The sequence below is a fragment of the Folsomia candida genome, unplaced genomic scaffold, assembly GCF_002217175.1.
Source record: "Folsomia candida strain VU population unplaced genomic scaffold, ASM221717v1 Fcan01_Sc055, whole genome shotgun sequence".
Taxonomy (NCBI): Eukaryota; Metazoa; Arthropoda; class Collembola; order Entomobryomorpha; family Isotomidae; genus Folsomia; species Folsomia candida.
This window is the reverse complement of record NW_019091247.1, coordinates 54,398-76,605: the sequence shown is the minus strand read 5'-3', so window position 1 is coordinate 76,605 and position 22,208 is coordinate 54,398. Positions and strand designations below refer to the sequence as shown.

The 22,208-nt window shown below is 37.7% G+C and overlaps 7 protein-coding genes across 8 annotated transcripts; 2 read left to right on the top strand and 5 right to left on the bottom strand.

Annotated features, from left to right (window-relative positions):
* Positions 1-218: 218 nt before the first annotated feature.
* LOC110862396 (zinc finger BED domain-containing protein RICESLEEPER 2) lies at positions 219-1,628 on the top strand. Its single transcript, XM_022111596.2, has 5 exons — positions 219-378; positions 477-636; positions 730-868; positions 946-1,149; positions 1,224-1,628. Exons 1-5 carry the CDS (start codon positions 375-377, stop codon positions 1,359-1,361), a joined length of 645 nt encoding a protein of 214 aa, XP_021967288.1. The 5' UTR covers positions 219-374; the 3' UTR covers positions 1,362-1,628.
* Positions 1,629-1,859: 231 nt separating this feature from the next.
* LOC118432962 lies at positions 1,860-5,407 on the bottom strand. Its single transcript, XM_035845465.1, has 8 exons — positions 5,069-5,407; positions 4,246-4,649; positions 3,983-4,051; positions 3,285-3,641; positions 3,089-3,219; positions 2,890-2,996; positions 2,660-2,790; positions 1,860-2,573 (listed from the first exon to the last, which is right to left on the bottom strand). The coding sequence occupies exons 1-4, from the start codon at positions 5,319-5,321 to the stop codon at positions 3,390-3,392; spliced, it is 978 nt and encodes a 325-aa protein (XP_035701358.1). The 5' UTR covers positions 5,322-5,407; the 3' UTR covers positions 1,860-2,573; positions 2,660-2,790; positions 2,890-2,996; positions 3,089-3,219; positions 3,285-3,389.
* On the bottom strand, positions 2,436-3,129 carry LOC110862350 (RCC1 and BTB domain-containing protein 1). The gene is made up of 4 exons (XM_035845447.1): positions 3,089-3,129; positions 2,890-2,996; positions 2,660-2,790; positions 2,436-2,573 (listed from the first exon to the last, which is right to left on the bottom strand). Exons 1-4 carry the CDS (start codon positions 3,127-3,129, stop codon positions 2,436-2,438), a joined length of 417 nt encoding a protein of 138 aa, XP_035701340.1.
* A 70-nt stretch (positions 5,408-5,477) lies between the features above and the next one.
* On the bottom strand, positions 5,478-8,423 carry LOC110862384 (fizzy-related protein homolog). The gene is made up of 7 exons (XM_022111586.2): positions 8,364-8,423; positions 8,103-8,256; positions 7,820-8,002; positions 7,598-7,741; positions 7,297-7,488; positions 6,528-6,868; positions 5,478-6,033 (listed from the first exon to the last, which is right to left on the bottom strand). The coding sequence occupies exons 2-7, from the start codon at positions 8,244-8,246 to the stop codon at positions 5,604-5,606; spliced, it is 1,434 nt and encodes a 477-aa protein (XP_021967278.1). The 5' UTR covers positions 8,247-8,256; positions 8,364-8,423; the 3' UTR covers positions 5,478-5,603.
* A 253-nt stretch (positions 8,424-8,676) lies between these two features.
* On the bottom strand, positions 8,677-10,212 carry LOC110862390. Of its 2 annotated transcripts, none has more exons than XM_022111590.2 (3): positions 10,058-10,212; positions 9,048-9,284; positions 8,677-8,969 (listed from the first exon to the last, which is right to left on the bottom strand). In XM_022111590.2, the coding sequence occupies exons 1-3, from the start codon at positions 10,072-10,074 to the stop codon at positions 8,762-8,764; spliced, it is 462 nt and encodes a 153-aa protein (XP_021967282.1). In that variant the 5' UTR covers positions 10,075-10,212; the 3' UTR covers positions 8,677-8,761. The 2 variants fall into 2 exon arrangements, with proteins under 2 accessions (XP_021967282.1, XP_035701349.1); XM_035845456.1 differs by lacking the exon at positions 10,058-10,212 and adding an exon at positions 9,365-9,555.
* A 2,474-nt stretch (positions 10,213-12,686) lies between these two features.
* LOC118433494 lies at positions 12,687-15,432 on the top strand. The gene is made up of 4 exons (XM_035845467.1): positions 12,687-13,077; positions 13,150-13,328; positions 14,896-14,956; positions 15,201-15,432. Exons 1-4 carry the CDS (start codon positions 13,028-13,030, stop codon positions 15,370-15,372), a joined length of 462 nt encoding a protein of 153 aa, XP_035701360.1. The 5' UTR covers positions 12,687-13,027; the 3' UTR covers positions 15,373-15,432.
* Positions 15,433-15,573: 141 nt separating this feature from the next.
* On the bottom strand, positions 15,574-18,736 carry LOC110862349. The gene is made up of 2 exons (XM_022111542.2): positions 18,453-18,736; positions 15,574-16,375 (listed from the first exon to the last, which is right to left on the bottom strand). Exons 1-2 carry the CDS (start codon positions 18,556-18,558, stop codon positions 15,930-15,932), a joined length of 552 nt encoding a protein of 183 aa, XP_021967234.1. The 5' UTR covers positions 18,559-18,736; the 3' UTR covers positions 15,574-15,929.
* Between the last annotated feature and the right edge of the window lie 3,472 nt (positions 18,737-22,208).

The window sequence follows — 22,208 nt, the reverse complement described above, 5'->3', positions numbered from 1 at the left end:
GTTGCCACTTCCGCTTGGCTTGAATCGGCTTATTGAGTTGAGTTGAGTCAAGCTGAGTTGAGTTGACCTCAAGTAAGCCGTCGACTCAATAAGCCGGCTTATTGAGTTGTGAGTTGGAATGAGTTGAACATGGCTTGACTCAACTTGACTCAATAAGCCTCCGCCTCCTCGTGGTTACATACATATATACATTTATTTCTGCTCCACATTTATTATTTAAATTATTTTCATTTACGATGATGAAAGAAAGTATAATGTTTTAATGTGCCCCATAAAATCAAGACCCAAGTGCAGTAAACCACGAAAATCTTTCATATTTCACTAACTCAGCTGCAGATTATTCTCATCATCTTGACTTAAAAAAATTAATTAAAATGGGTGAGTTCTTCTAGTAAGCTTTAGTATAATTTTTGTACTGTTAGTAAAATATAAATCCACATCATTTTTATTGTATTTATTTTATATTTTGCGCATAGAACATGACAGCACTTCGCCGTCATTTATTGAGTCCAGTCCAACTTCTGATAATGTTGACGATCGAGAATCGGAAGTTAAAAACCGGAAGCAAAGGTCGGAAATGTTTAACCACTTTTGTTTAACGCCGAGTGGATCACAATATTCATGTAAATATTGCTCGTAAGTCTGCAGAATATATGTCATAAGCTTAAAATACATAAATCGTCTCATTAACACAAAATTGCTATCAATGCCTTTTTGTTATGAATTTAGAGATTTGTATCAAAACAGCGGAGGGGTCACCTCCAATTTGAAGAGGCACATGGAATCGAATCACCCGTTAGAGCTACAAGAATCAAGGAGCCGAGATTCAACGAAACGACCACGTAATTCTTCTGCTCCTAACCAACCTGTAAAATAATTATACTACTTGTTTTCGAGTTATTTCAAACTTAATTCATATCAAATTTATTTATTTATTTATTTAAGGTAACCCAAGAACGTCTTATCATTGCCCTGACAGAATTTGTCTTGGAAACGGACCAAGCGTTTAGTATTGTGGAGGAGCCATCCTTTCGACGGCTTTTGGGATTGTTGAACCCGGATATTAAAATTCCTGGTCGCACAACAATACGTTCCGAAATTTCCAAGAGGCATCAAACCGAGAAAGAGCGGATCACGGCCAAGCTACAGGTGCAATTTAAATGTCACAATGATATTACACAAAGTCTATATGTAAATATGTACATATTTGAATTTGTTTGTAGGAAATTCCGGGGAAACTTTCATTTATCCTGGATTGTTGGACTTCTTCTAATCAATGTGCATTCCAAGGTGTAATTGTATACATATGTACTACATATGTATACATACGTATGCATGCAATAAGTGTGTGGGCACAGTAAGCTTCGAGTAAATATTATTATACTGCGTTAGTGGCAGTTATCTGTAAAGTAAGTATTAAATAGTCAGTTAGAGTCGTAAAATCGATAAATTTTGAAAATATTATTATATTTGAAATTTGATGACTTTACAGTACAATTTGTGAATTTTTTTTTCGAGATAGCTTTCTCTGTACATATTTATATAAATATTGTGTCTTGATCTGAAAAGCAGATTTTGTTCTGATGATTTGCGACATTTTAATAAACTTCAGTAAACTGTGCAAACAATTCCATATGAAAATTCATTAACATCTCATTTATCGTGTGGAAATAAATTATAGGAAACCTAATTAGGGGTCGTACATAAATTATGTCACGCAAAAATCGCGATTTTGTAGAAACCCTTTAACATGTAGGCACGATATCATTGGAGCCTTGGATCCCCCCTACGACCTCTTGCATGATAATTTATGGACCTTCCTTTGGATGTAAATTTGTATTTATTTCGGACCTTCTAAATAAATTTTATCAATTTGGGACTTGGGGGAGCAGAATTTATTTTTTGTTTTCTTAACAATGCGTAAGTATGTAAGTACATTTATAATCAATCAGAAGCTCTAAACAAAGCAAGATTTAATGCCTGTTTTAACCAGAAACTGCAAAATTATCCAAGAAATCAACTCGTAACATTTAATAGACACACATTTATCTATATTATAAGCTGGAAATGTTTGTCTGCAACGGAAGTGAAAGTAATTTTCCGAAACGGAAGTGAAAGTGGAGACAGTCAAGTTCCGAATGGCGCGAAAATTTGGAATAAATTAAATTTAAAACATTAAATGTCTTAGAATAGTTATCTTAGTGGTTTTATCTTAGTGCTTCTCTAGGAGTAGTTACCTGATGGTGGTTATCTAGGAGTGATTGTCTCCCCTAGAAGCTTGATTTTTTTTTACTTTCACTTCCGCTGCCGACAGATATTTCCAGCTTATAATTCTCGCTCGACCGGCGGAGACGGGCTAGCTGTATAAAGTCAGCACTATTTTGTTCACTAAAAAAATTTGGGTTAAATCTTATCTTTAAGATTCCAATAATCCGTTACAGTCGATGAAGTGCGGCGAGCGAAATTGTATGAAATGCGTCCATTCCCAATAATTCCACGAGTTCTTGAGGCGACAAGTTTAAGTCGAGGAGTCGTTTGTCCAAAATGAAATTGACGATATTCCTCTCCAAATTCTGAAATGATGAAAATCTTAATTAATTTTAAAGAAATTAAATTTATCTCAATGAGTTAACCATTAATTAATTAGTTAATTACATACCGAAGCCTTAGCCAAGGATGCGTTACGAACGAGGAAGAAAGCACTTTCCTCGCTGATATTTCGAATCAGAATTTTCTCACAGTTCTGACGAATTTTGAGGTCACAATACGAGTCGGCTAACTGCATGAGGTCTAAAACATTGGAATAAATGATTACTTTTTAATAGCTAAATTTTAGTTAGGATAATTTTGGCGTTAAATTCCTGCCAATATTTTACATCTTCTCCTTACTAAAAATGTTCTCGTACTCGTTCCCAGCGAATTTGACCTTGTCGTTGTAAATGTAGAAGAGGAAAGCCTCAAATATTTCATACTTGGTATCCTTGATCTCAATCACGCTGAAAAGTATTTAAAAAATTTCAGAATTTGAAATTTGAAATTGAAATTCTCGAATAACTGCACTTTAACAAGAAAGCACGTAAGTACTCACGGTGCTTCCCCTTCCGTCTCCTTCCACTCATTGCTAAACATTTTTGCGAAATAGGCACTTCGACAGACCAGAATTAATTTGTGTGCCGAGATGGTTTTCCCTTCCAGAGAAAATGTCACGTCCGAATTTTCCTACGTAAATAGAATCCAAGTTTTTAAAAAAATCACAGGAGTAGTTTTTGCAAATTTATGTTAACCTTGCTCCCCCACAAGGTGCCAATATCGTCACCCACTGTCCGTGATTTAAGCTGAGTTTGTGCACAAACAGTGCGATAAGTTGCTTGACAATTTTCCGCAATAAACTACTCGATTGAGGTACAGCTTGGCAAAAACGAGGTAAGAGGAGGGGAATCTTCATTCCAACAAAATGCAAAGCAAAGGGTGTTATTTTTTAACTCGAAAATAACAGCGTCTTCCGTCCAAGAGGTTGCAATATCTTGAAATTCTTGACACGTGTAGACAGCCGTCCATTCAACCACAGAATCTTGCAATCCTAAAGAGTACAGCGATCCGTTAACGGCCAGGGCAAGAATGAAGTCGTTAGTGGCAGTTATCTGTAAAGTAAGTATTAAATAGTCAATTAGAGTCGTAAAATCGATAAATTTTGAAAAATTACTTTACGCACACGACCTTAAGTAAACCAATTGTTTATAGAATTTTAGCAAGCTTCGCTTATATCGCTTATATAAATTGCTATCGACTACAAATATAAATGAAGCCTACATACGGGTGATACTATATTTCAGACTATGTTTTAACATAATGGGTTATATGGGTTCGATTTCTGTTTTTTTAGAAAATCCTGGAAAATTCCGACTGCCCATGGTAAAAAAGATCCTCCAGCCCGCAAAACACGTTTCAAACTTTGCACCACATATAAACCCTTCCAGTATACCTTTTTAAATGGTGCGGTATCCACGACCACTTTTTGCGGCATTTTGTTGTCCAGTGCCCATTGAAACAACTGCAGTCAAAATTAAATGTATAAATTAAATTAGCATGATTAAAATTGTTTAATTTAGCCTTAAACATTTTAAAGAATAAAGGGCCCTTCATAAATTACGTAACGCGAGAGGGGGAACTAAGGCTCGCATAATATGCCACAACAAAATCAAGATTTTTGCGTTACAGAATTTATGAACGCCTCAAACTTATCACCTCTCCATTCGATGTAAGAGCGGCGGACATGTCGTCACTGCAGGTAATCGAGATGACTTGCTGGTATTGAAAATGTTGCTTTGGAACCAAACATGGCTCCCAAGAAGAGGCCGCCTCACCCCACTCGTAAACGTCCCCACCCATGGTTAACACGACAATCCGCTCACATGATAACGCGACTTGGCGTACTTTCTTCCCCGTTAAAGAACCCAGGACACGGTGCGGGGTCAAGATGAGGTCAGATTTATCCCAGTTTATTCCATCAGCATCTTCTTTGAGGCGGCCTAAGAGGGCGAAATCGGTGGAATCATGGTCAAAATCCAACACGTCGGGATCATGAAGAATCCAAGAATACAAGGATCCATCTTCCGTTACGGCCAGCTCAATCAGTACCACGACAAAGTCTAGAAATATGAAACAGGTGGATTAATTAGGGAAACATTCAAACATTTCCTAAATTAAATATCTGTAAGGATGACTCAATATCGGCACATTTTTATTAATCATATCAGGAGTCAGGGAATTAATTTTAAAATTCTGGACGACAAATTTGTAATCAGTGAGGTGATTAATCGCATAGCGGCGAGTTTTAAGTTAAGTCAGTTTCGAAGAGTTTCAATTTAAAAATTCATAAAATTATGAAGACGTCAAGACCTTGAAGAAGTCAAAATTGACGAAATTAGGAGTGTAATTAATTTTTTAACGTGCCAGCGACCGACCTGCGCTACAAATTTGGTGTCGCTCTCGGGATTTATTTTAAAATTATGGATAAAATTAAGCAAATGTTCTCCAAAATAATTACAGATTAGTTTAGTTAACAAACCTTTAATACGGACGCCGAACAGTTGGGGAATTTTAGCAATTTTGCAGACGCCACTGTCGACAAAAGGGGTGCGGATGAAGGAATAAGTTTCGTCTGCGATGGTGACGACGAAGGCTTGCCACCTGTCGACGACATGCACCAATTTGGCCGTCTTTAAAATCTCCTCTCCTTCGGGTCCAATGTGAAGAAAGATTTCAAAGATAGTTAGCTTGTCGCGAGAAATGACGTCAAGTGATGAGGCAGACGACTCCATTGTAGTCACTTATCAAGGAAGGAAGATAAGAACAAAGAATGAGAAAAAACAAACAAGTTTTTAGTTTATTAGTCAGCAGCACCAAGATTCAGATATGGAACTCGATATGGGCGCTCAATCTGGCGAAAATTGAGACAAAAAATACTAAAGTATAAATTCCATGCGAAATATATATCTCTAAATAGATTTTATTGGCATCTCAGCATTTATGTAAATATTATGTAACATTGTCTTGTCAATACATAGTCATTTTTAGAAAATATGTATACTAATTAACAAGTCCTATCTAATCTTGTCATACAAACTAAGCCTCGATTTCACCCTTTCCTTCCTTGGTTTCCCTTTCCTGAAGACTTTCCACAACTTGAGCCTCCCATCCCCCGCTCCGGTCACGATGTCCTCCCCACTGGGGGACATGGACATGTACAAAACCCGGTCGTAATGTCCCCTCAACTCGTCGACCTGCTGGCACGATGGGTAGTTCCAGATTGAAATATTGTTCCCCGAAAAACCATGCGTCGTCACAAACTCCTGGGAATGTTTGGACCAGGCCAAATTGCAGATTTGAGAGCCCATCGGGACACACCGGATTTCCTGACCCATCGCCGTATTCCAAAATCGCACCTTCTGATCCGCCGTTCCTCCCCCGCTCGCGAGCAGGCCGTGGTGATGCGGGGACCATGCAATCGCTTTGACGGCGGCGGTGTGCTCCCTGTAAAAATAGTGTTGAGTTGTTAATGAAATTCAGGGGAACCTCCATAAATTATGTGAGGAAAAAATGCTGATTTTTCAGGTCCTCGTGTCACGATTTAATATTTAACATGTGGCGCAAATCTGGGCTGTCACGCAAAATTTTTACCTCAATCGTGACGTAATTTATGGACATCCCCTCAAATTTACGACAAATAGTCACCAACTTGTGCAGAATTGAATTTTAAAAGAATTTTTGGACTCGCTCGCAGATAAGTTTGGGATGAAATGAAACCATACAAGTTTCCACAATACAAAAATCTTAACGTTTTCGTTTTTTTGATCAAAATTGTTAATGAGATAAAATTTAGCCGTAAACAAGCTGGCTCAAAAATTAATAATTATCAATTTTTGTATTTCGTTGGAATGTATATCTAAATCTATCGGAGAGTCCAAAAAAATCATAAAAAATTCAATTTTGCTCACATTGGTGACCAAACTCATGCGCATTATTACGTGTAAGTATGGACGGGTTTGGAGAAATGTCGATTCCACACGTTGACACGACCGTCGCCCCCGCCAGACGCTAAAAACTCGTTATCCGGAGACCACGCGAGCCCGCAGACTTCTTCGAGGTGACCGTACCGCCGTTTGTCCAGCATGTGGCGATGTTCCCGGAGGTCGGACTCACTTATCGAGCAGTCCTTCGACCCGGTTGAGATAACGTTGCCTCCTTCAGACCACGCCATCACTCCGACGCGGGCGGAATGACCCCAAATCGAGGTCAGTAACGTTTTTGTAGTGACATCCCAGATTTGGACGAGGCCGGTGTGCGTCCCAACGGCGAGTTGGGTTCCCTAAAATAAAGACAGATTTAAGTCGATAATTTGTCCCCGTGTAAAATCTGAAGAGGTGAAAATTAGCAATTTTCCAGGGATATGAGGTCCAAAATAATTCACCATTTTTCTGCATAAATTAATAATTTGCAATACTTTGCAAGGATAAGTTATACAGAAAATTTCAGCTGAAATATGCTCCAGGAAAATGGACAGGTCGATTTTTATATTAAGGGTATTCACAATTGTCTTGGCATCGTGACGTAGTTTACGAAGAACAAACGAGGGGTCAAGCTTCGTAAAATTCGTAACCTTTGTAACGCGATTTTTCCTGAGAAAATCTTATCACGTTTACAAAATCAACCTCGTAACGTAATCGTAACTTATATGAAAAATAAGAAGGAATCGTGAACACCCTCTTTAATTAACTATTAAATAATTATAATAACCTTTTCATTCCAAGCCACCGACGTTACGGTATCTCCTCCACCAATTTCACACAGCTTGACTACATTGCCATTCACCGCGGAAAGGGACCAGAGGTAGACGTAGGATTCTAAACTGACAGCGAGGACGTCTTGGGCTGACCAGTCGACCAAGTGCAGGTAAAAGTCGTCACTTAATGTGGGGGCGAAGATCAGCTAAATAAATAAACCACAAATTAAGAGATATGTATACAAAAATACGAGTTTCTACATTTTTACTAAATATGTAAATAGATTAATTAATTAATTGTGGATCGGTGCATACTTTAAAAGGGTATTTTGAAATTTTCCTGGCAGCCGGTGGACAAAAACGTTGTTGTAAAAGCTGCGCCGAATTTGGACTAATTGGCGAAAGAGAGTACGGTGACGATGGCGAGTTGAGGAAATTTGTTCTTTCGGAGCTATCAAACTGAAAAAAATTTTAAGCCTTTTTAGATAATAGCGTTGTTAAAAAATTGATTTTAAGTAAATATGTATGCACCCTTACATTAAATAGTCTTCTACTCGGGGTCACTCTACTTTGAGGGGTCAACACACCACAGTCGTCAATCTGATCGCCAAGAACTTCATTTTTCAGTAGACTCGCATAAATTCGGGGTCTATCGTTCTCCGTGGCGTTATTTTCCGAGAGATTTTCATTCCGCGGGCCAAGCGATCGATTGTTGGCATCCTGTAAATATTTTAGTCATTAATTGTTAATTGAAAAAATTCCGCTGGTTTGGGTATCTAACTTTTTAGCAGGTTCGAAATACAAAATATGAAATACTTACTCCTGGCTTGGACAATTTGAGGCTGCTTGAAGAAGAAGGGGGCGAAATCATGGGGAAAGATTCCCACGTTTTTCCAGCCCTGATGGGGATGAATCTGTCCCCATGGCGAGGTTTTGGAGGGGTGTGGTGATTTTGTACATGCATTTTTCGTCAACTAAAAGTAAGTTAAGTATCAACAATTAAATATTAATATTTAACCGCCTTGAACAATTGTATATTCAAAATTTCTAAATACAGTACAATATAAAAACTCAAACTCACCGTTTACACACTAATTTGAATAATAAATTGTGACCTTGTTTAATTCGAAATTTGGAAACATTTTTAAATTATTGAATTCCTGTGTTTTGTTTTGAGTGACGAAATGAGATTATGAATTTAGCGGTTATGCTGGGGTTTTGTGAGATTAAGTGCATGAAAATTGTGAAAGTTTCTTTAAGTTTTAAATGTGGATCATTTACCTCTGTTAATTTAATTATAGCAAATATGTAAAACCTTGGAAAACGATTTTTAAACATTTTCATCCAAACTGACGATCCTCAATTAAATTAAGCCCACCCACAAACGCAATTAATTTAAATTCATCGATTTCACTTCAGAAATCCTATTTTATTATTCCCTTGGAATAAAGTACATCAAATAGCACATTTTAACATTAATCATTTGTCCCCATCGCCACCGGATGGAACTCCAAAGTAGATTGTGGTTATCTCGACACTTTGACCATTTTTCTCGTGGTCCGATTTCCTCCCGGTAATGCATCCCCTGTTGTACCCCCCGCTGATGAAGCCAACCTTATCACACATTCCGGTAAATGCGCCTTGTTGAAAAACCCAAATTCCGAACTGAATTGACCATTTAGAAAATCTGCAGCAAAAAAAATACCTCGGTCAAGAGAGAAACGCATAATTTAATTATAAAAAATCCCTATATTTTTCGGCATACGACTCATATCCGACTTGTCCTTGAATCATGTCGAATTTGTATCCATCATCGATATTGTAAATGATGAAATTGTAGTGTAGTTTCTCCTGGGTAAAGGCGTAGTTTAGTCGCTCTGCTAAATCGTTGAAAATCATGGCGCGAGCCGACAGAAAATACGGCACGCGTCGAAATTCCAAGCTTGTCTTCATTTTCTGGATCTGGGTGAGAAGGATTCCTTTTACGATGTTGTCCACCGAGCTGAAAATAAATAGAGTCGGCTATAAAATTCTTACTGTACAAATACTTGATAGAAATAATATATAAATCAAAATATGTACGGGTCCATGTTGGTCGATTTCGACGATTTCAATTTGATGATAGCGATTCAGTAATGGGTCTCTGACAAAACTTTTTTTGCCGTGTATTTTGAAAAGTATTGCCAAATCTAAAATGGAGGAATTTGAGTACGCCGGCTGTTCAGTTATTGTTTTGACGACGACGTCAGAGGAACTACGCTTAATTAATAAACCGTAGTAAACGAACATAAGGAAGTAGCTTCAGACTACTTCACCCCAACCACTCCCACGACATAGCGGGAATACTTAATTTATTTAGCTGTATTTCATCTATAGATTCAATTTTTGAAAAAAAATCTCATTTTGCCCCGACCACACCCCCTGGCGCCAAGGGGTGTGGTCCGGTTGACCCCAAAAGTTGATAGGATCCTCCCCCTGGGGTCATATGCATAATGTCGAAAACCGATTTCGATTATCTCGATCCGTTCTCCTGCTGACAGACAGACAGACAGACAGACAGACAGACAGACGGACAGACAGACGGACAGACAGACAGACAGACAAAGTCTTCGCATAAAGTAGCTGAAGAATAGCCAGGGAAGGGGATGGGAATGTTCATGAATCATGTTAGCGATTTAAATTGCTGGAAAAATTGAAATACTGCTATTATAACTATAACACACACGGTCTTGAAGATCATATCATTCAAATTTATCCTTTAACTCGGCTACGTACTTCACGAACGGTCCCATTATTTCCGAGGGAGTCTCAAATTCAGCACTCGCTCGAACAGCTCAATTTTTCAAATTGCAATATTTTTCTTGATGGTTTCCATTCCACATGATTCTCATAGTGGGATGGTCAGTTTTAGGCCTGCAGACCCAAAGGCAAAATTTTGGTTGCCGGGAATGAAACCACCACCACCACGTCTCACTTTGTTTCACACTTTGTCTCACATCCAGCTCACGTTGTTTCGCATTTCATGAAACCAATGCTGGCTGCTGCATGGTTTCGTTTGCATTGATACTTTCATGGTTTTATTACTGCGTCAATGCCTGTACATAAAATAATTATATTGTATGATTGTGCATAGATAGACGCAATGAAAAAGTGTATCTTTCTAATGCTGTTTTGCATTGTACTTTCGCCAAACACAAACTCATTATTTACATTTCATAATCAATTATTTTTATTAAGCCGGCTTTGTATTGCAATAAGTGCTTCAATAAATATAATTAAAAAATGTAGTATGGTCCATATTTTACGCTCGAAAAGTATAATTCATAAGGTACAAGTAACATGCATCTAAAATGCACTTGTGCATACTAATAATAAATAATATAACAAATGTCTATGCCTGAAAGTACTCTTATTATTGCAAAAATTGTTATGAAAAATCCACTAAACGAACTGTACATAGCGTATAACAAAAGTAATATATAATTTATTCAAAATCGTAGACACATCACTCTAGCCAAATAATGAGGCAGTAATATGTAACATTTAACGTTACCTTCAATTTTTAGACTAAAATAAAGCTTACTACTTCTTCGTTCTTGCATAGTTAAATTGATACTTTTTGAATCTATGAACTGAAATGTTTAAAGAGTGATAAAATATATCAAATATAGGATGAAATATAAATAATATATCTAATCATCTTGGTCTTCTTCATAGTCCACCTCTTCATTAATGAGTTCATTTATTGCATCCTGGCGTTTTGCTAAACTGTTCAACTTGGCCTTAAAGTTTTCCACGTCCTCTAAGTACGGCATATTGTATTCAAAAGCCTCAAAACCTATACGACAATTATAATTATAGTCATACTAATATTTTGCATAATAAATTTAAGTTGTGTGCATAACAATTACTACTAGATAATTTTCTACACAATTTGTTTATACTGACCGTTATGAAAACGGTTTCCTTTGTTTTCTAACAGTTGGTTCTCCCTCAGTATTTCCACTGCTTCTTCAAAGTCAATTTTTGTCTTATCATTAATTCCTTTTCCTACCCCAATTACATCATCTTCATCGTCAATGTCGCTGATTGCAGAATAAAATGCCTCTGCTAATTCTGCAATAAACTTTAGAGACTTGCTGCACCGTTCCATGGACTTCTCCGTCATGGAACCACCAGAAATGGATAAAATGGCTGCAAAGGAATGTGAAATATTACACTAATTGTTAAAAAAAGTGGATAGCACACCTTTGAGAATCTTATTTAGCAGTTCATTTGCTAAATCTGCTTCGAGGTTTTTTCCTTCTCCTCCATGCCAGTTGACCCCACAATTGTGCTTGAGGTCATGTCCGATATGCCGCGGCCCAAAGCCCCCAATTCTGCCCAACACAAAAAAATAAATCGCAAAGTACATCCAATGAGGTGTAGTGTCCCATTGTTGCCGATGGAGTTTTGCGTAAATAACCCTCCTATCTCCATCGTTGGACCTGGTGGCACTCCGGAAGGAAATGAGGTTTAAACCACCAAAAATTATAGCTTTTGTATAACTGAACTTTCTGTCGATGCAGTCTTTTTGGGATTGTCGTGGGATTGTCGTGATCAGCATTACCGATCGTATGATTTCTCTCAGCGGTGACAATTCGGTTCTCATGCACCCTTGTTCATGAAAGAATGATGAAAATGTGTGGGGGGAGGGAGCGACTGGTTTGCGGAATAATTGGGGTTGCATAATCCATTAGCTTGGAAACTTCAGTACAAAATTATAAATCAGTAAACGTAAACGCGTTTTTGTAAATTTTGGTTTGATAATTAATTCTTCTAGTTATTTTTTGATTCTCAATTCCTGATAAGCATAATATGTTGAATACTATATTATAATTACATTTAGATATGTTTGGTAAAAAATAGTCTGCATTTATTATTTATTTGCTGCATCATTTTTGTCAGCACAGCAACACCAATTTTTCTTAGTACAACAAATATAAATGCCTTGCAATGTGCAAATTGATAACAAAAATACTATTACTAATAATAAAATGAAGACTAGCTGGGAGCAGGATTCGGTGTCCTCCTTGTCTGCAGAGTGTCGATCAACAACAATTTTACTGCAATAATAATAAAAATAACAGTCAGTCCAATATTAAAATACTACCAAGAGATATTCATGTATGATTCTACCAAAGTAGTACTGATAAGTAATACAGTGTATTAATAGCTCGGTATTAAAGTTTTACCATATCGGTAGGTAGCAAATTTTTACGGACCGGTATAATTTTAATACCAAGCGGTAGCAAATTTAACAACGAGAAATCAATATCTGCCTGACTATGCCAAATTTATAACAGTGGACACTAATAATGGAAAATAAGTGTATTTACGTGCTGTTGCGCAGTATCTCCTTTAAGACTTCTCGTGGAAGGGGGGTGAACGTCATGGTCATGGTTTATTTATTCGGAGTAAATATTTAAAACACAATTTTTGATGTAAAACTGCAGTTAAATGAGTGCACGTGCGTTTCATACGTAAATAATGCACTATTTGAGTATGCGTGATGGAATGGTGGTGGAGCGGAGCGCAGGGGTACAACTAGGATCTAGGACAGAATTTGACAATTTTTGCCTTTGGATCTCAACGCAGAAATCCTACCAACGTACTCTGTGAAACTGAGCAGTTGGCGCCCAACAAATATTTTTCAAAATTTCCAACACAACAAGATTAAAAGTTAAAAACCTGTTTTAGCCAAACATGTCACAAACGAGGATCCCATCGAAATCGACCACCACCACGGGGGATCGGTATTATTTTAATTAAATGATACCTATTTTACAATTATTTTATAACCCTCTCTACTTATTTTCAATTTCCAGGGAGGTGGAAAATCTCATAAAACAAATCATTGCCACCCACCTCCAACAAATGAAGATAAGTCTGGAAATTGAAGACCTGTTGGATGATGGGCCAATAAGCCGGGCTACGATTATCCACGATTTTGCGGAACGATTAAATTACACATTTACCAAGCAGAAACTACTTTACAATTTCATCATTTACAATCAAGGGTGTTCGCTGCTATGCACAATGGGGCCGCCTTATGGTAGGAAATATCAGAAATTATTTTATGACTTTTTTGAGCTATTTATGCATACGAGGTAATTTGGGGACGGATGGCACAAATTATATAACTGCAGTGCGACCACACCCCCTTTGGGAGGAGTTATCTCCATTTGAATGGGTGTGGCTTTGAAAACTATCGCATTCGATAGATCTTTGAAAGCTAACCCAAATTCATATAAGTTACACCAACGTACGACGCTCCAGAGCCAAGTTATCGGCCTCCAAACATTGAAATTTTGCATTCTGCGCCGACTTTGCGACCTCGTGGCGCAGTGCGCGACCGCATTCATGGGTTCGTAGCTATCTCAAACGACGCTACCAATGTTGGGCTGTCACCCCAAGAAAGAGAATTGATGATTACACGCCCCGTTTCGCAGCAGGAATTTTTTCAAAATCGTCAAAAATATAGCCAAAATAGCCTAAATTTCCACACTAAAAAATAATTAACATTATTTAATCATTTTCAAAAATGCGAAAATGACGTTGTTTATTTTTTTCTTCAGCCCATCCCATCATTAAAAAGGGTTTATTTTAATTTCTTAACACATTTTAATTACTACGATAAAAATTTCGCATTTTTGAAAATGATTAAATAATGTTAATTATTTTTTAGTGTGGAAATTTAGGCTATTTTGGCTATATTTTTGACGATTTTGAAAAAATTCCTGCTGCGAAACGGGGCGTGTAATCATCAATTCTCTTTCTTGGGGTGACAGCCCAACATTGGTAGCGTCGTTTGAGATAGCTACGAACCCATGAATGCGGTCGCGCACTGCGCCACGAGGTCGCAAAGTCGGCGCAGAATGCAAAATTTCGATGTTTGGAGGCCGATAACTTGGCTCTGGAGCGTCGTACGTTGGTGTAACTTATATGAATTTGGGTTAGCTTTCAAAGATCTATCGAATGCGATAGTTTTCAAAGCCACACCCATTCAAATGGAGATAACTCCTCCCCAAGGGGGTGTGGTCGCACTGCAGTTATATAATTTGTGCCATCCGTCCCCAAACTACCTCGTATGCATAAATAGCTCAAAAAAGTCATAAAATAATTTCTGATATTTCCTACCATAAGGCGGCCCCATTGTGCTATGTCTCTCCGCTGCGAAACGCAGCCAGGTTGCCGTACCGGAACTATGAACTATGACCCTTGCCGGGCCAAAATTCATAATTTTGGCTGTAGGCACCTGTCCCTGGCTTAATTGACAATTCTTAATAAAATAATACAATTTTGTAGTGTTTAAAAAGTATAAACTTCGAATTTATGAACAATTTTTTTAATTCGAAAAAAAATATTTTTTTAAAAATAGCAGTTAGTGTTTAAAAATATGTTTGAAACACTACAAAATTGTATTATTTTATTAAGAATTGTCAATTAAGCCAGAGACAGGTGCCTACAGCCAAAATTATGAATTTTGCCCGGCGAGGGTTCAAGTTCATAGTTCCGGTACGGCAACTTTGGCTGCGTTTCGCAACGGAGAGACATACCAGCGTACACCCTTGTTTACAATATCGGGTTGGCATACAAATTCGACGCAATTCAGGGACAAGTCGGATACGAGTCGTAAGTTGAAATTATTGAAAATTTATGTAATTAAATGATGATTTAAATTTAGAAGAAAAGAGTGATCGAGTCTAGTTTCCAAATACTTTGGTCACGACGGTAAAATATGTAAATTTACATATTTTTTGGCCAGATTTTGATGCAACTTCTGATCAATCATTTTTGACAAATTATGAGTTTTTTCTTCCCATTAATTTTTAACTATTTTAGCCTAAATATTATATTATATTGTAATTTTACGCAGGTTTTCCGTGGGGGAATCGCAGTGCGGAATTTGGGTTTTTCAACAAGGCGTATTTACCGGAAGGTATGAGAAGAACACCTTTGTCCGTGGAGGGTACAACAGAGGGTGCATTACCGGGAGAAATGGCGAGAGGATTTATTTCGGAGTTCCAAACGATGAGGGTGCGAAATGATTAATGTTGAAAGGTGCTATTTGATGTACCTAGAGAATAAAACAGATTTCCATGGAAATGAATGAATTTGCAAAAAATAATTGAATTTGTGGATTTTCAGTTATTCCAAAATACAATATTTAATATTAGCTTTGTAGCTGCATTTACATACATACATATGATAACATATTTGCATATCGCTACATAGATACATAATTTTTATAACAAGGTAAGTATTAAATCTTAAAAATTACCTTCCATCATTGATAAACACAATGAGGGAATTCACGCAGTCCTTGGGAACATTGTAAAATTCGTAAATTCCATATGCTTGCACACTTGTACAAAATCTTGCAAATATTTATGGAAAATTAGCTCTAAAATTTTTGTAAACTTGCTCAGATCACGATCGTATCTTTATTTTTTCAAAGTTTGTAAAACTAACTTAAAAATCGCACAGATTTTACAGGCTACTAATGACTGTGTGAATTATCACATATGCGATCTCTCTTTTGCATGCAATAAGTAAATAAACCAGGAAACTTTATATTTTTTTCAAAATTTTATATTTCAAAATTTCATACGTCAATCGAATCAAAGAATAAATGCTCCACAAACTTATAAACGCAAACCCCCACCATTCCCACGTTTGGGATAAGGCTCAAAAACACGCCGAACGCCCGTTTACTTGGATACCCAATCACGAAGAAAAATCGGCCAATGATAAAGCAAAAGTTGACCCAGGGGATGACTCGCAACGTGTATTTTTCCCCGATGAAGGAAACCATGCAAAGTTGAGCGAACGCGGAAATGATAAATTGTTCGAAACTGTTTTGCAGGATGTTGGCCTGTTTTTGAACTTTGTCCTCTTGTCCCGCCAACGGGTTCACGGTCCCGGTCGTCACCCGTTGAAAGATGACGAGGAAAATGGTACAAAGAACGGAAAGGACGCCGAGAGTTAAGTAGCGGAAGGTGAACTCGGCACGTGCGCTGAACGTGGCCAAGGGAAGTTTTACGGAGCGACCTGGTAAATAGATAAAAATAAATTTCGAAAATTATATTTAGACAAAATACTGCAATCTTCAGAATTTTTATCAGATCAGAATTTGGTCCTTATTCTTCAAATTTGATAAATTAAGGAAATTCATTAATAATTAGTAAAATTCATGCGTTTTGTAGCATAATTTTACAAACTTTTACAAAAAATAAAGCGACGCTCTTGATCTGACAATGGAGGTCTCCCAACGTATGCTCAAAGATTTGGACCAAACCAGCGTCAATCGATCAGAAATATAATTAGTATGAAATTTGCAAATGGCACTATCTGCCAATGCGCAGGTTTTGCGGAGATATTTGCATAAAAAGCGGGAAAAATTCGTAGCAATGAAAAATTTGCCAGCCTTGGGGGTACGTTTCTCCTCTTTTTATGGAAATATCTCCGCTACATCTGCGCATTGGCAGATAGTTCCATTTGCAAATTACATCTAATTATATTTCTGATCGATTGACGCTAGTTTGGTCCAAATCTGTGAGCATACGTTGGGAGACCTCCATTGTGAGTAAGCCATGTTCATAAAATCACAACAATTTCCTTCCACAAAGTTTACAAAGTCCACAAAAAATATATGTTATGTACGCATGGTAACAAATCTAGGCTTTTATGTAGACCCAAATGTTTTTAGCGTCCCATGAAATATTACATACCCCAGATAACAGGTCGCTATGAATTCGCTTAGAGAATTCGCAGAGAATGTCGCGTTAAAACAGAGAACTCGAATTCTCTCAGATTTCGTTATTATTCTCGTATCGAATTCGCATCGAATTCGTATCTAAATTCGATATTACGCTCATTTCAGAATTCGTAATGAATTAGACTCGAATTCTCAGAGAATTATTCTATCGAATTCGAAACGACTTCACTATGAATTCTTAAACGAATTCGCTGTTATTGTAGTGAGGAATTCTCCCCGATTTCGATAGGAATTCTTCTTACAGGAATAGGAGACCATAAACTGTTCGCCTTGAATCTCGAATTCGTAAATAATTCTTAGAGAATTCACTGTGATTTCTCTCTTTCACGCTGTTATTGTATTTTTAAGTAATTTTAGCTGCCACATTCAAATCTTTCCTCATGGGAAGGAGACGACTTTTTCAGTTGAGTGCTCGCTACAAAAGAAGACTTGTAAAAACACCAAGTGAAATTTTCGAGGAAAATTTCGATAGTGACCTAGTCCAGGCCGAAAGGGAAAACATTTATTCCGAACAAGTGTTCGAGGAAGATCTGGAAGAAATTGAAGTCGGAAGTAAGTTCAGCTGAAACTATTAACTCAGAAAGTGAAGGTGAAATTGATACTTTTGATATTAGACATAGTATCCAAAATTGGTCCCTTGAATTTAAAATTCCTCATAATGCAATCTCATTATGCAACACTCTAAAACATTTTAAAAATATGTTAATCTCAGATGAGGTAGCAGCTCACCCAAGGACTCCAAATTATCCAGACGAGGGCACAGTTGACGAAGAAATACAAAAATCTCTGAAGAAAGTCGCAGATAGAGTTGGGAAGCGTATGAGGTACAAATATATACTATCGATAATAACTGTTGCAAAAGATTTTAGGAATAACATTAGTATATTTTCAATAGGAAGGTACTTAACATCGCGGCCAATTTCACTACCAGGGTCATCTGATTATTCAACTTATGTTTATTTTAATAGAAACAGTCATGTATATTACATAATATTTAGAATAAATCAAATAAACTATAAGCTGGATTAACTCGAAATATAGCAGAAATCGTATCGATTTATTACTTAATTCGCAGTGACTTACCGGCGAAATCGATATACGATTCTCCATCGATTCCCTGTCGAATCGGCGGACATTTCCCTTCGATATCTCCTCGAATTTATCTCGAAAGTTGGAAATTCTAGGCGAATTCGATATCGATATCAAAGCGAATGTAATATCGAAACATAAGAGAATTCAGAGCGAATTGTTATCTGAAAAGTACTTTTCAAAAGTGCGCAAAAGATTGTTTTTCCATAATTCATCGGTAAACCTATTTGCATAATACCCAGCTTACAAACAATTTCATACCCGACAAGTCGATCACATCGCCCAGACAGAGTCCCCCAGAGATTGCGATGAACACAATCGCCGCAATGTAAGTCCAAGTCCCCTTGATCGTCTCAACCACACCCATTTTATCTTCGCAAAATTACTTTTCACCAATTTAGGAAATGCAAGTACAAAAATTATCTCAAAAATGTAGCTTCAAACTTAAAATGCTGGATTGTTTGGCGATGACTGAATCAAGAATGTAATGATTTGCAGATTTATCACTCTCGATAAATTTATCCCTACCTTGTTCACCAGTTGTGGTTTGGCTTTGCCTGATTGCTTAATGTAAGCATGTATTTAATTACATAAGTATGCAAATGACTGGACAATTTATTGCCGCACGTGTGTCATCCTTCCATGTTATTGATAAGATAAGAGAAACCAGTATTTGTATAAGCAGTAGCGGAACTATAGATTCGGGGCCGGTATGCGAGCTGGATATAGGGGCCTAAATCTAAATTAACTATTACAAGTGGGAGACAATTTTTTGGTTAATTCTAGCCACGAAATTTAATGTTACACTGTAATTCTTCTAATAAATATAGATACTCGGACCATAAGTTCTCGCAAATGCATTTCTGGTCATAATTCACAAAGCATTACAGGGTCATAGATCCTATTTGCACAATGAGAAAAACTGACCGAAAAACAAACTCATGAACGGATAAGGTTTTTTGTACTTCCGAAATTTTGTTCTCAAAAGATAGTGGTTTGGGGTGAATAAGACGTTTGGTTAACAAAAAAACGGTCAACAAACACCAAAGAAATCTACATCTGAAGTCGACCATCTCCTTACGCATTTTTCGGAAAGAAAATTGTCACGAAGGAAAATTGTGGAGAAGTTGAAATTATCTTAATAGAGTTTTGCCGTTCTTCAACATATCTTGAACTTAATTTCGCTTTAATTAGATCAATATCTAAATTAGCGGGACTGGCATCCCCAATAAACTTCCAGCCTCCCAAAAAGTTTTCGCATACCGTTTTGGAAAAATCGACGCCCTTACAAGGCGAAAAAATCTTGCTCAAACTCAAATTGGAAAAGAAAGGGCAATTGTCCGCCATTTGCAGGGGCAGAATTTAGTACAAAGGGCCTATGTTGGTTATCGGAGAATTCGTTGGTTTAAAGATTGGCCCTTGGACTTTTTGCGAATAATTTTTGGCTACAAATTTTACACTTTGCGGCAAAAACAGAGATTTGCCTTCTCCTGCCAACTCGATCCAATTCACCCTATGGTGATAACCTATGCCAGCGTTGGTGAGGTGGTTGCTTTGGTTCTATAGACGGACCAATAGTTCGGTTTGAGACACGGAGGAGAGTGGTCGAGTCTCTCTCTCTCTGCATTTCAATCGGCTCCACGTAACGACTACACACTTTACTCAGCTCTTTCCTTGCGCTTTGCGCATGAAAGTGTAAACTGTTAAATTGTGCACTGGAAATACTGCAATAAACTACCCCGGCTACTGAAAGTATATCTTTCTGACACTTGTCAACACTACGGGACAATCATCTCATAATTTTGTGGGGGGCAGAATGCTGTGTGTGCGTCTTGTTAAAACCGAACTGCATTATCATCCACGAGGAGGACCGGGTACGTCATTGTTACTTCGTCGCCACATCTTGCTACGTTTTTCGCCAAATGATGGGGGCCGGGAAAGAGGACGCTCTTCCAGCCATCATCATTCGTGTCCACCCAAGGGACGCCTGGGGGTCATTCGTCGTTGGGAATCAGTGACCACGTCGGGACGCCGTAGCGGCCGCTGTGACCCACTTCAACAGGTTGTGGCGAATCCTGTCTTCGATGGAGAAGGCGTACTACGACATACTTTTCATCACTCTCCATGGCGTGGACTTTGTTCTTCTTCCCTTCCTGGCAGGCAAGGATTGCAGGAGACGTCAGGATAGGGGGTCCGCCCCGTTCTCTAACCATCACCTGTTAAATACCTGCAGATCCTGACTGCTCATTTACCACCACCATGAGTGAACCGTGGGGATGCCCTTGCTCCACGAGACTGTGCATGATGGGGTAGTCGTATAGCAGTGAGGACATATGCAGGCTAGCCATACTAGCACGTGTATTTGGGGAGCCGGCAATTAGACTTTAATGCTACTTTAATGCTAAGTACATACATGGTGGTAACCTCATTAACTTCCGCATACTTAAATGGATGTCAGGCACCTAAATATAGAGAAATAATCTGTCGATTTTTTTCATTTAATTTCTCTCCAACGGTGAAAAGTCTGAACACGTTTCTCATGAAAAAACGCTCGTGCCGCAATTGAGCACTTAAGTCTTGCTTTCAAGACCGTGCACGAAATCTTGAAAACGAAGTTATTATTTCGAAATAATATTAGTGCCTCATTCAGCCCTAAAAGTTTCAAAGAAATAGATCTAATAATGTGTTAATTATCAACAGAAATTCATTTGCGGGAAATATAGTCCGAGTATATATCCTACAGCCTGTCTAAAAATGGTTTTTTTGTAAACTAAAAACAACCTGCACTAGTGCAAGAGATGCTAACATATTTAGATTTGCCAGTACATAAATTACTTCGACTAATTATTCCTGTCTTTAAACATTTTAATCGTCAATGAAAAAAATCCAATAATATATACACACAAGCGTCCGACGGCCGGGGGCCGTCTCATCTTGGGGGCCGATATGTGGGACCTCCCCCACCTACCCCTATTTACGCCAGTGTGTATAAGGATATGTTACAAATTGTTTGGTATTTGCACACGAGCCAAAAAAATGTATGTATCTTTGTAATTGACTTGTTAATTAAAATTACATACGTCATTATATTTATAATTAGATAAGTAGGATACATAATATATCTGTAAATATGTATAATTTTTGCACTTTGAAGGAAGGTGGTATATACAGTGTATCAAACAATTGAGTCCACGGCACAACGGCTCTTCATTTCCCTGCTAACAAATTATTCCAGGGCAATTAATAATATCCAAAAAGTTTACTATAGAATAGTAAATTTAATGCTGAATCCAATTCTGAAAAGCGTTTTTCGATATATCAGTCCGTTTGTCCAGAAATAGATTGACAGCACTAAAATTTGTAAATATGAAGTCAAAAAATGAGTACACGGTACGATAATGATGTGTTTTTATATTTAACAAATTTAATCTAATAGCGTACTTTTACCAATAATAACAACCTGAATTCGTTTGGGAATGGATTCCAACAATTTTTTTTAAATCTGGGTCTACATCCTCCAATGCAACCGCAATAATGGTCTTCAAGTTATCCTTGCCAGATGGAGACCTGTTGGAAATTTTGTTTTGCTGTTCTGACCATAAATGTTCATTGGAACTTAAGTCCGGTGATTTGAGTGCCCAGGGAAGTGTTTTAACCTTCTTGTCTTCAAACCACCTGGACATTATGTTCACATATGTTAGGGGTCCGAGTTTTGTTGAAAATAGTAATCGCCCCGAATTCTCAGGTTTCGAAAGGTTGGGGTCAATTTTTACTTCAAAATGATCAGATTGAATTCCTTAGTCATAATTCGGCCGATGCAATGTAATTTGGCAACCCTTTCCCACAATATGCACCCTAAACCGTTACGGAACCACCTCCATGCTTTAGTATCTTATGGATGCATTACTGATTTAGTGTTCCATTAGTCTTTCTCCACACACGAACAAATCAATGTGCCCCAAAGAACTTGACCTTGATCTCGTCTGTCCGCAGGATATGTTTCCGATCGTTAATTGT